The sequence below is a fragment of the Drosophila takahashii genome, chromosome 3R (genome assembly GCF_030179915.1).
Source record: "Drosophila takahashii strain IR98-3 E-12201 chromosome 3R, DtakHiC1v2, whole genome shotgun sequence".
NCBI classification, from domain to species: Eukaryota; Metazoa; Arthropoda; class Insecta; order Diptera; family Drosophilidae; genus Drosophila; species Drosophila takahashii.
Genome location: NC_091681.1, coordinates 30,606,451 through 30,620,412, shown reverse-complemented (window position 1 = coordinate 30,620,412; position 13,962 = coordinate 30,606,451). Strand labels below are relative to the sequence as shown.

Below are 13,962 nucleotides of genomic sequence, written 5' to 3'. Positions count from 1 at the left end.
TTTTCCCTGTTTTCCCTGCTTTTTCCCTAGCTGCCTGTCAGTCTCGCTTGAGCCCCTCGCTCTTTTCCCCACCAACTTCTGGGGGCTTTAAATTAAGCCTGGATTTATAATTCATTGCCAGCTGCTGCTGCTGCTGCTGTTGCTGCAATCGGAATTGGCTCCTTTGTATATGCCTCTTCTCCCTTGACTTTGACTTCTTCTCGGTTGTGGTACTCCTCCGATTCTCCGGTCTTCTGTTCGTGGGCGGCCAACAGCAATCTCCTGGGCAAGTTTATGCATTTTGCATTTTATTTGAAATTATTATGTCGCGTCGCAATGGCAGCTCCACCACTTCCTCATGCTACTCCCCCTTTCCCCTCTGAGTCCTTGGCCTTTTGTCAGGAGGCATGCAAGAATGCGCTCAATTCTCTGGAAAAAAAACCCCTCGCTTCCTCGCTTTTTGACAAAAGTGGAAAGTTGATACCCTAACAAAAGAAGCCGTTTGCCAACTGGCGGTTTATTTGCCTTGCCGAGGCTTTGAAGGGTATTTAAATAGGAAAAATACACATAATTCCTTTGTAAGTTTGTTAGTAAAAAGAAAACTGTCTAGAAAAAGGATTTTTGATAGTCTGTTTGCCTGCAGACATTTTTAAGGATTACTCATTATTTGCTTGAGAGAGATTTAAAAGGGTAAATCATAGATCACTTTATAAACTGAAAATGTTATGAAACATTTTATTGCAACAAACTAAAGACCTAACTTATATTCCTAAAATAAAACTTAAATATTTGTATTTTATTTTTTACTATTAAAATATTTATATTAAAATTTAAATTATTTGATTTAAAATCGTTTTACTTAAGAATTAACTTAAAAGCCCTAAAAGAAAACCCACTTATTTATTCAAAGACTTTTGGCTAATAAAAATATATATTCCTATTTATAACATAGTGTGTTCAGGGGCTTAGAAGTTGCCCTTTCAATTCATTCTTTTTCCTGCCATAATTTTTCATTGTCGGTCTGTGTGTCTGGTTGGTTGGTTGGTTGGTGGCCCCTGGGCTCCTGCTTGAATTATGCGGCTGGGTCCTGCCCCTTTTTTTGTGTCCTTTTGTCTGCACCTTTTTCACCGCTTCCGCTTTCTCACAACCCTGACTCCATTCCTTCTTTTTTTCTTGTATTTTTGCAGGTTAAATACGAGGGACGCACTCTCTACTTGACCTGTGTTTGCATGAGCTGTTTGGACGGAACCTCCAGCAGCCGCGTCATCAACTGCAGGTGAGCATCATCAAAAAGGGGGAAAAATCTTTGAAATAAATGCATAAATAAATGATAAATTTGCGTTTTCCGCATCGTTTACAGATTCTGCAAGGAGCCGTGGGATGGCTCGAGCCTGGTCTTGGGCACCATGTACGCCTACGACATCTTTGCGGCCATGCCCTGCTGTTCCGAGAGGTTCAAGGTGAGTTTATAGCACAATAATATTTTTATAAGGTTTTTTAAGGAACCTAAAAATAGCTTACTTTGGCTATAACAGAGATAATTTGATATATTCTTAGGGAAAAATACACCTTTCAATATATAACTTCCTAAAATCATATTTAACTGATGAAACAGTATTCTTGATTTTTTAAAAAATTTCAATAAATTGGTTATAATTTGCATGAAATTAATTTTAATTTCCCCCCTTTCCCTCTTGTTTTCCTCCCTTTGCAGTGCAATAACTGCTTCAAAATGCTGATGCATCCGCAGCAGCGTCTGAGCTTCTACAGTGACTACTCGCACGGGGTGACCTGTCCGTACTGCAACACGCAGGACACGCACTTCGTGAAGCCGCTGAGCTTCTGCTACGCCAAGAGCCCGGCGACGCGGCTGCCGACGCTCGCATAACATGAGGCCCCGTTGGAGTCGCCCGTGGGAACAGGTGCCACCGCCACTCAGGTGCCAAATGCCCAGGGCGCTCCAACGGCCTCCGGCTGCAGCAATGCGAACAAGCAGCAACAGCCACCGAAACAGCCGCTCTACAATGCCGCCATCGATTATTCGGCACCGCTGCAGCAGCAAATTAATCCGGACTTGATTGGAGCCCATCCGCATGCCCAGCAGCATCAGCAGCAGGTGCGACAGCAGCAGCAGCAGCAGCAACCACAACAACAGCAGCAGCAGCAACAGCAGCAGCAGACTCAACAGCAACAGTCGCAACAGCAACACACGCCTGCGGTCAGCAGTTTTCAGAGGGCCAACTTCCCTCAGCAGTCGCATAAAAGCAACATGAACATGATGGCCATGGCAGATGTAATGAGCAAGTACCAGCAACAACAGCAGCAACATCGCCAGCAGCAGCAGCCACAGCAGCAGCAACATGCAACGCAGAAAGGACTCGAGGGGCTTCTATTGACCAACAGCAACACAACAAACACAAACAACAGCAACAGCAGCAGCAGCAGTATTAGTAACTTAATCATTAGCCATAATTCAGCCAGCAATCCAGGCAGCAAAATGCAGCAACAGCAACAGCAACAACAAACCACCAGCACTTGGGGCCAAAGTGATGCCATTTCGGCTCTGTGGGGCTGTTCCAGCAGCAGCAGCGGTTGCTCCTCGGGCAGCGGATCGCAGCCCTCGTTGAGTCCGACGGCCAGCAGTCATGGCAACGATGGCTCCAAGATGATGTTGTGGGCGGCGGCCCAGAGTTCGCCACAAAATGCAGCAGCAGCAGCAACACTCAGGGATGGATTCAAGGAGTTGCAACAGCAGCAGCAGCAGCAGCAAGTGCACCCTGCCCACGCAGCCTCGCCCACAGCTTCGCTGACTAGTTCCAGTTCCTCGTCGAACGGATGGAGTGGCTCGCATTATGGCAAGCCCAATATCTGGGAACTGCCGGGACAGAGGACTCCGGCCAGCAGCCACGACATCTTCACCGATCTCCTGTGCAACCTGAGCATCAGTCAGGAAAATAGCAGCAGTCAGCTGGCCAAAGTCGATGCCTCTGCCTCCGACGTCAGCTCGAATTCCTCCTCCTCGGCTGGGGAACTCCTGGAGGCCGCGAATATCTGGAGGTTTCCGGAATACGCCAGTCAGCTGTACAACGAGGAGCCCACTGGTGGCGCCGCCGCCTGCATGCAGCTCTTCAACGACTATCTCAGCATGAACTAAAAACAAAACAAAAGCCTGCAGCATTTGTTACTCTAGCTAAATTTATACAAAAAAAAAAAGAATAACGTGAGAAAAGAGTAAGCAGGAGAAAGAAGGAGGAGAAGCAAATGTTTTAGTTTTTAAAATCATTTGATTTTTTATATACAATCACACCACAACAACCAACACACATCTGAAAACCGAGAGAAAACAATGCAAACTAAAAACAATTTTCTTGTTATTTTTGTTGAGTTTTTTTTAGTTCTTTGTTTACACACCTACCTAAACAAAAAAAAAAGAAGCAATTTTTAGTTTTATTTTATAAAGCAAATTTGTTTATACATTTTACCAAAAAAAAAACAAAGCGAAATGTAAAACAAAAAAAAAAGGAAAACGAGGAAAGAGGGACAAAAAACGAAACATTTACATCACGATTGAGGGAAAAGTTTTTATTTAGCAAAAATTGAAGGCAGGGCATTAAATTGTTTAAACAAATCATGATAATTGCTGTGCTGCTCAATAACACAAAACAAAAAAGGATAAAAAGCAAAACGGAGAAGTAGGAGAGTAGAGTAGGAGAGTATAAACAAAAACGAGAAGGGGAGAACATGAAACATTTGCTACAATTTATGAAACCTAAAATTACACAAACCTAAATTTAACAAAACAACATAAACGATAAGTTGCACATCTTTACCTAAGCGATTGGTAATTATTCCTAGTTTTAGTAAGCGAAACGAGAACCTCTAGAACCAATTAAGTTTCTCTCTCCAGTTCAGAACAGTTCAGTTAGGTCCTCAAAGTAATTCAACCCCCAACACAACGCCCACACACCCAAACGCCTCACACACACACACACACACACACACACATAGCAGCCAGGCGGCACATGCAACAAGGTCATCACCATTACCACCCCCTTTCAGGAGTATTTCAAGCAGTCCACCCCCACCCACGCCCCCCAAACTCTCCTAGTTAAGTCCTCAAAAAAAAAATAAGAAAATATTATATAACTACTTTCGGCGCAGCGTGATCATTAATTATTAAGCATAAGTGTTAGGTTATAGCGATCTTCTTTGTATATGTCTAGGGTTCTTCTCTTTGTCTTAAAATAGCAGAGCAGCCGTATGTGATGGATCTCTAAAGGTAGAGTGACGACCCCGCAGGTGCGAACCAAAAAACACATGCAGGCACTCACTATCGATAGGTTTAGTAGGTTGTAAGGTCGATTTTTTCTAAATTTTAAATATGGTATGCAAGCAAACATCCAACAATTTATAGAGCGGTTCAATGTTTCCTGTTTTGTGTTTACTCCGTGCTTAGAAAAGTCACCAAAACCCTGGGGTAAAAGTCCTTCCCAATCTCCTTGTTCCCCTATATCCACTCGAAATTGTGAAATTTTAATCGAATTAAAATAAAAAATTCCCCTTGTGAAAATGTTTAGGCAGCCTGAACTTTAAATTGTCTTATAATAATTTCTATGCACTATCTGTGAAATTTTTAATTCAATTGAAAATAAAAACCCATTTGATATGTCCCCTATCTGTGAACCAAAATTTTCAACACCTCTTCATTTGTTTTATCCCCTCCTCTACTCATTTTCTATTTTTTTTTAAACCCTGTGAAGATTTTAATAAAATTAAAAGTAAAACCAACTTGATAATATCCCCACTGTGAAAGGACTTTAGGCAACCTAAACCTTGAAAAACAATTTTCAAAAATTCTGTGAAAATTTTAATAAAATTGAAAGTAAAAACCCATTTGATATGACCCCCCATCTGTGACACCCAGTTTAAAACAGCAGAAACTCTCTGAATCTGTGTTCAAATTTCCTTTTTTTTTTGTAATTATTTTCCAATTTTAAATTCTGTGAAAATTTTAATGAAATTAAAAATAAAAACCCTTTTGATATGACCCCTATCTGTGAAAAAAGAAGTTTGGGCCAGCTAAACCTTTAAAAAATCAGCAGAAACTGTGTTCGATTTTCCAATTACGGTTCTCTTTTTTTCTTATTTTAAAATTGTGTAATAAAATTAAAAGTAAAACCCCCACTTCTGTGAGAAAATGTTTAGGCAGCCTAAGCTCAAAAATCGAACAGCAGAAACTGTGTTATATAAAGCCCATTCCCCAAAACCCTTGCGTTCGTTACGAACCCTAAAGTTTAGAGCGCGTAAGTTTCGTCAAATCATCTGTGAACAGAGTGTTGGGTCTTCCTCAAAAAGTTTTTTATTCCGAAAAACAGATATTGGTGAGAAGACTCGACACTTTTAAAAAACCTTCACTGTGAGTGTTCGAAAGGAACGAAATTTTTATGAAAAATTCTAAAACCACACCAAATTGTGACTAGGCCAGGCCCCAAAAGAAACCCTTGTGAAACCAAGTTGAAAACAAACATTTTCAGAAAATGTCTAAACCCACACCCAAACCAAAATTGCCTCCTTTAAGACAGCCAATCTGTGACAATCCCCACTTTGCTCATGTCCCTGTGAATTGCCCTTTGAAAGGATAAACAATTTTTGAGAAAAATTTAAAACCCCAACCCCGAAAGCAATTGTGAATGCTCCTAGATTAAGCGAGTTTCTCTCTTTTGTTTCCATTACTTTGGATAGTTTTCAGCAGTGTGATATTATTCGGATATATATTTCTGTGTTTCGATCAAGGCATTGCCTGGAATTTTTTCAAAAAGAATTCAAAACCACATCCTCAAATATCTGTGAATAACCCTCCCTTAAATCTCTTCCCTATAAAACCTCTTTTATCCCCCTTTGGTGACTTTTGGTGAGGGATCTGCTTGAAATACAAAACCCTGGGGATCAGAAATGGGATTCTACAACTTGCATGTGCTGCAGTTTTTTCAGTAATCACAAATTGAACGCCTCCTTTTGGGCATTTAGCATTGCCGCCATTTTACATACCAAATATAATACACGTTAATTTAACGACAATTTTTTCAGAACGCATGAAGGGACAAACTGAGTGATAGTAAATTTTTTTTGTATACAAAACTCACAGTAACGAAACGACTTCGTTATGCCTACTTATATAGAACTACCGGTTAAGTTTATAAGTACATACCCTATACCCAATGAAAACCTACACCTAACTAACCTAAACCTAAACCTAAAACCTAAATTGATAGAAACTAACGACAAGCGACACTTTTTGGCATTTACTTGAGAGGATTATATATAAGTTTGGCACAGTTATATATAATTTTCGTCTAAATTTAAGGTTTTAATCTAATATACGCGAAGGAGAGGAAGTGAACTTATTTATAGGCAAACCCCACACACACACACTCAAAAAACATGACACACAACACACACAGATACAGCATATAGTTATATAGATATTTAATTGGAGTAACCTTTAGCCCTTACACTACACTACACTACAAATTATATTGGTAATAAGTTCTACGCAAGCTAAATCTGCCTTTTTTGAAAGAGAAGAAAAAGGCAGTAGCACCCGCACCACCAACTACTACGTAAGTCAGCCCGTGTTTTAGTTTGATTCAGTGTTTGTTTTAGTTAAATGTGCTAGGACAAAGCCTCTTCGGCGTCCAGTCGAGAAATAAATAAAGAGAAACCACAAACTTATGCCCACCTCAGCCACCAAGAAGAAGATGGAAGGAATCGAATTATGTAGAGCGCCCCTAAAACAGTAATAGTCAGACTTCCGATCACAACTAACTCTAATGAATCGTAAACCCTAGACGGCAAATGAATAACATAGTAGAAGTCTTTAAGTAATGACGACGATGAGATGGCGATTGAGCGAGAGAGTAAAACACATTAAAATGTAATTTATATTACCTCCTTAGCAAAAATCAATAACAAATAACGAATAACAAAAAACAAATAACAATGTTTTCTAAATGCATATTAAACTATGATAAATCAAGGCAAAAGTAAAACAAAATATGTACGTTTAAATCAAGTAATCAATTTATAAACAATTAAAAGCAGTTTTTGTTTAGTTCATAATTTCTACTCAATAAAAGAAAAACACACTTTTATATATTTTATGTTAAACGAATGAAATATTTGCGCGCCTTTCCCCCCTTTTTTAATCTTTTGACGATCTTCAGTTACTGTGGAACATGCCAAAACCCGTGTAGCAGCAGCAAAATGTTTAAACTTTAACCGAAATTCTTAAAAACCAATTTTTGATAGCTCCCTCCGAGCTTTCTCAGATCATCTGATGACGAAATGTACAAATTGGTGAAGTTTAGGCACTTTCAACCGCGATCCTCCTCCGATTTCCCAATACCAAGGCAATATAAAGCGCAGCAGATATTTCCGAAATTATACTCCCAAAAAAAAAATAAACCCACTCTGTAATCCCCCCTCGACCCATCCCCCAAATTTATAGATTGATTTTATTTCCCACCCGATTGTAATTTTTGTTTAATTAAATATACACACTTAGCACACTTTTGTTTATGCCTAATTCGTAATGTGTAATATATGTATACTTTGTACCTTTTTATGTTATACACAAAAGTCCTTATAATCCCCCAACCCCACAAGGAATACAATCCTCGCCCAGTGTTTTAAATCCCCTTCCCCGTCTCCAACCCCTACGCTCCTCCTCTCCTACACATTTTGGCAATTCAACTTGAATGTCTACTTTTAATGTAATTTAGTTGAATATTTTAGTTGATTTTTATTATTATTATTCGTACTCCGTATGGAAAACTAAATAAATTTAATTGTATTTCAAATAAAAAACAAAAAAATGAAAAAAGGACAAAAATTACATTACTTTCTGCTATTATTATTACTACAATTAATATTGAATTTTTGTTGAATTTTCAAATGATTAAATGAAATATTTTTAATAATTTGTCTTTTGGTTTTATTTACTCCCCAACTTTATTTGGTACCCTATATATTTTTTTCGGTTGCAACTGCATTGATAAAGAAGATAAAAACTTAAATGCCGGACGACAAACTGCCGACTAGAAGAAAGAGCAGAAACATGAAACCTTTACCGAAATGTATTGCTTAGCATCTGGTAGGAAACGACTACCCAACGACTTTGGTTCCCGATCCAGTTTCCTCCGATCGCTACTTAGTTTAGCAGCTACCTCAGTTTAGTCACATCGATAGAGTCTAGAATTAGACGAAACACCAGTACATATATTTTACTCGACGTAGGAACATGTTAATCGCAGCTTTTAAAACAGAAGATATAGCTTAGAACACCCCAGAGTTGTATGTGCGGATTATGCAACGATTTATTTAGAATCCCCCTTTCCCAGTCAAGTCCCCCGATTTTTGGATTATACCCTTTCCGTTCCTTAGCCAACTTGCTTACTGAGTTACCTGCGTCCCCTGATGCACTAAATCAATTTCTTAGTTGAATTTTGAGTTGAAAAAGCGCAGAAAGCTGAGATGAGAAAGATGATGGTCAATGTTGTAGTCGAATTTTTGTTCACGTTTGTTCTCGTTAAGTTGAAGATTTCATGCCAAAGTACAAACCTTAAATCAATTCTTCGTAATTCCTAAATACCTATCGTAATACCTAATCCCAGGTCCCCCAGTTTCTTTAAAGTTTATAAACACAAACCTAAGTTCGCTATCCCAAAAAAAATGGGCTGCACTTGTTTAGCATTTAAGTGTATTTTATATATATGGTAGCAAGTCAAGAAGATACATATAAAGAAAGGATCCCCGACAGAAAACTTTAGTTGCATTTTTGGCATTTTGCACAGGTTTTGCTAGAAACGAATTTGGTTTACTTACTATAATTCGTATTCGCTATTGGTATTGTATTTGAATATTGTATTGGAATTATCCCTAGAGTTAAGTAAGCGAGCAGATTAAAAAGAACCGATGTGTGACGAACCGCTGGTTAAGTGGACCAACAGTCGGTTGATCAGATCTTTGGGTCCTCGAAAGATCCATTATTACTAGGTGTAAAGGGTAACCTCTACTGGTAACCTACCCAAAAACTGGAGTGTTGAGCAAGCAATACGAGCGAAGGCCCCAAAAGGCAGCCAATCTGCGGAAGAAACTGCAAAAGCCCCAACTCGCCGCCTCTGGGCTTTTTGATTTAGCTAATAGACTATATACTAGGTAAACACTACGCTACACTAAACACTACACTACACTACACAACACAGCACACACACTATATATCTATATATTATATTATATATCTTTTTTGAGGCGCACTCGTGCTGATGTGGAGTATGAATTGTCGAACAATCGTTGCCATTTATTTCGCTATAAGTCACCAGTCCAAGAAGTCGTGTCTATGTGTTGTACTTAGGTTTTAGCAGTGCCCGCAGTTCGTTTTTAACTTATAACCCTCGATGTTGTGTTTTGTTCTTCTGTAGGATCATGTATTACCCTAGACTAGAACTTATAGTATAGCCTAAGCTTCACATATATATAGAGTATATAGGTTATAGGGATAAAGAAAGCGAAAAGCGATAAACGATAATCGAAGGACTGATCCTGTGCGCGTGTGTGTCGATATTTGAAATTGTGATCCAAGACTGACTGACTGAAATAAACTCCAAGCAAGCAAACAAGCCGGCAAGGCAAGATGATAAAGATAAAGCATAAGTACTATATAGAACATCCAGGCAATTCAGGTATGCGAACTAATCAAGAATTCAAGGACTTCCAGCGAACACAGAGACTAACTACGAAGCAAACAAAAGCAAACAGAACTTTCTACCTCATTGTTGAAACGTTTGTAGCCGAGTGTGTGGCTCTTTAGCACCCGACAATACCTCAGATGCAGAACAGAACCAAAAAAAAAAAAGAAAACCAAGAAGAATCGAAGATCGATGATAGAAGATTTGAATGGGAAGGGAAGAAAAGAGGATTTAGAAGAAGAGATGAAGGACTTTCAGTGTAAATTTGAATACGTATTACGAGTTAGTAATCATCAACTACATCTCCATGTCATAATATCTCATCTCCAGTCACGTCAGTCATATCACACACACACAGAAAAACACACACACACACTGCCACAGTCTCAGGACCCCCCACTCGTATCATCGCATTCCATTATCTTAGGGATATACAGAGCTATGTAGTCACGCGCAAGAAGACAACACCAAAGCAAATCAAATCATTCCAATCGAATCATTCGAAACGAATCATTTAGGCTAAGCGAAAAGCAGGACAGCCACAAAATAGTTGATAAGCACTACAATTGGCATCATTAACAATCATTTTGCAACACACTTCTTAATTTGGATTTGCATTTTGGATTCACTTGATTTCCGATTGAAAAGAGCTCCCCGATATGTGATATTTAATTGGTAATTGCAAAATTGAATTTGAATTTGAATTTGAAATTGATAGGGAAGACGAAGATGAGAAACGCGAAGGAAACTCAACATCTGTGAGCATTGGCTTAGCAATTAAGTTCGAAAGAGATTAAGGATTATATATACTTGTATTAAGATTTGTAAAATTCGTAAATTCGGATTCGGAACACCAACTGTGAGCGCATTAAAGATGAACAGAGATCTGAAATCAAATGAAATTTAAGGAAATCGTATGTGGTATATTTTTTGGCTTGAAATTTGTAAAATTCGCATAGGAATCGAATTCGATCGTCTATTTTGGATATTGTACGAGTACTTCGGTAAGCTTAGATTTAGTTCTTCCACAAAAAAAATTTAAAAAACAACAACACATGAGTCTGCATCACATCTGCTAGGAAACGAAACAATCATGCACTTTTCGATAACTCATAACTGTGACGAAATTTACACAATCCCCCGGCATTCGAGCTAAAGATTCCCCCTAAGTTAATCAAAATTGAAAAAATTAAACATTTTTGTGGCTGCCTCAAAGAAAATAAAAGTTAATCACTCGCTAAGTAGAATCGCTTTTGGGTCCCCTAAGGACCTCCAGGCATAGAAATCTAAGCTCTAGGCTAAGCACGCTTCCCAACTAAACCCCTTTTTCCCAAAAAGGTCTAAAAAGGGGTCCATCATTATACTCACTCTCTTGAACAACACTCACACACACGAATACAAATTAATGGAATAATTACCTCAGATTAGAATTTTTCTAGTTTAATTCTTACAAATATACATATAAATGTTAAATGACGAAAACAAAGAAAAAAAGAAAACCAAAAAGCAAAACTAACGAAAATATTATGAAAATCACTTATACACTCCACAAAAAACGAGCAAAACGAAACGAGCATTTTTTTAATGGCGAGTATTGAGAAATTTTAATAGTAAAATTCAAGAGCAATTTATTATACAAAGGCAAAGAAAAAATAACAAATAATTACCTAAGCAAATAACATACATACATCAAAATGCATGCAATCTCAAACTAAACTAAACCAAAATCAAGTAAACTAAACTAAAGTAAATTAATGCAAACTTTTAATGTTTCCCCCGATAAATATTATATATATAAATACTCATATACATATATAGACCAAGAACGCTGCCAAAAAACAAAGAATATCAAAGCTGCCACTCCCACAAAAATCAAACTCCCAAAAAATCGAATAAAAAAATCCCAGCTCAACCAAAAAAAGAAATCAGCTAGAAAAGAGAGGAGTACCATATTGTAGGGACTTTATACATGTATATCTTTTAACGTATATTGATCTTGGCTATTATTATTGCATTATTACGCATTACGCACTGCGAATATCGAATATCGAGTATCTATTATATATGGCATATATTGTATATGAAGTTTTCATTGTACTATTTAATAATCTATTGGAGATTGATCCTTGTATGTTTCGTTATAAGTATTTCATATTTCATACACACACTCACACACACACTCACTCATACTCACTCACCCTAACACACGTACACACACCAACACACTGACACTGATCATCCTGAAGGTCCTTTTTTCCAAGGGGGCGGGACGGGAGTCCAAAAAACCTCGGCTGGGCGTGGTCGCGCCTACTCACATAGAAGAATTTCTGCTGCTCAGGTAAAGGCGTTGACCACGCCCCTCCACGGCCCAAGGACAAGCCCTCCACCCCCGCCCCTTTTCCCCAAAAGGATCAAAAACAGGATGTATCGTGCCAAGGATTTTGTGTTAAATTCCGTTTATTTAGTTAAAAACTAGTATTCCGTCTCTTTCAAACTTCGAGGCTCGAAAGAAAGCAGGTGAAGAAAGTGAAAAAGGAAGCAAAAAAGGAAGAGAGCGAGAAGTAGAAGAGGAGCCATAGTGGAATTTTGTTTAAGTTTTTTGTTTCGTTTCTATTATTGAAAAGAAAATTTAAGCAAATAATAAGATAATAATATTAAACAAAGTACACTTTACCTTATTTAGATGCAATGAAACTTTAATTCCTTGAATTAGTCAAATTTGATTTTGGACCTGAACAAAAACAAAATACAAAAACCACAAAAAAATACTTACAATTACATGTGTAAAGAAATCAAATAAAATACTTGCTAAATAATAGACAAATGTGCCGCAGGATAGGAGACTACAAAGAAAGGCTAAGACCGAAACCGAAATAAGTCGAAAATAAATATGTAGATCCCCCAATCCTGATTTGGCACTCCTCCATTTTGGTTTTTTGCCTGGAAAGCGAATGTAAAACGAATATTTATTGTGTATCTCTTACTAAGCAAACGAAAGAATTAAGAAAGCGAGCATCCTTTGATTTCCTTGTTGAAAACTAAAGCAAATATACAAAGCGAAGAGCGAGCGGAGAGAAATTACAAAGTAACATTGAACGATACAAAAAACATGAACCTCAGCACTCCTGCATCCTAACACAAATGTAACAAAATGCAAAAAAAGATAACCCTAAACAAATCCTAGCGAATCAAACGAAGAAAGCGAAGAAGGCCGAGAGCGGAGAAAGCGAAGAGAGCCCAGTTAGAAGAAAGCAGAGAAAGCAGTCAGCGAAAGCAAAAGCAAAAGCGCCCCTCCCCCTTTTCGAAAGTACAAATTGTTTTTATTGTGAGAGGATCTTTTATCGAAACAAAGTTGAAATGGCAAACTGATCGATAATTATCGATTAGTGTCGATAGGCAGGCAGAGTCTGAGAACCACACCGTGAATTCTGTTCGATCCATAGTTTCAGCCCAACTTTGCTTCCGAAAAACCAACCGACAAAAAAAACCAAACCAAAAAGCTAACCAAAAAAATATGTAAAATTAATATTTACTCGGAGAAAGCTATCCCGTAGAAGCTTATCGAATATCGTCTATCGATACCAGCAGCAATATTCCTTTGCCAGCCTCTCTCTAAGCTAAAACATACACTCAAACACACCCAAACACTCATCTAGACACTCACATCCTCATCCACATTCATCTACACTCATCATTGGCATTAAATCATAAAACTAAAAAAAAATATAAAAAAAAGAAGAAATAATTCTAGACACACACATACAAACATATATTGTACTCCCCACATTTAGCACTTAACACATTCATACATAAATCACTCATGATATGCGTATTTGTCTCTATTTATAATAATAATAATAAAGTAATAATATACGGAATATGTAACATTTACTATGTACTACCTTATGAATCGATTACACTTCTAATTATATACCTAAAAATATATATATATATTTTGTATAAGCGATCGGGTTGGATCGATCCAGCAGACTCTCAAAGAACACAAAGAATCTTTCAATAAAGCGCGACCATTGTCGCTTATAATCATCAAGAACCCAAAAATTGGAAAATTTTGTATTTATTGGATAGGAGGATATATTTTTAAATAGAATAAAAGTGAATGGTATGGAATGGGATTTATATTTGTAATAGAAAGGAATAAGTTAAGTTTGGATTGATGTGTGGTAAGTGCCCCTTGGGGCAGAATCACTTTTGTTTTCTCTATCGTGACTTGGGG

At 37.8% G+C, this 13,962-nt stretch overlaps 1 protein-coding gene and 1 long non-coding RNA gene across 2 annotated transcripts in view; one reads left to right on the top strand and one right to left on the bottom strand.

Moving 5' to 3' along the window:
- The window catches only part of heca (hdc homolog, cell cycle regulator), an 87,910-nt gene extending 79,952 nt beyond the window's left edge, over positions 1–7,958 (top strand). Inside the window, exons 4-6 of the mRNA XM_070217024.1 lie at positions 1,167–1,255; positions 1,340–1,439; positions 1,694–7,958. Coding sequence (XP_070073125.1) covers positions 1,167–1,255; positions 1,340–1,439; positions 1,694–1,867 — 363 coding nt within the window. The 3' untranslated portion in view covers positions 1,868–7,958. The remainder of the gene's footprint in view (positions 1–1,166; positions 1,256–1,339; positions 1,440–1,693) is intronic.
- Positions 1–13,962, bottom strand: part of LOC138913393 (uncharacterized) — a 63,447-nt gene that overhangs the window by 45,851 nt on the left and 3,634 nt on the right. The window lies entirely within an intron of this gene.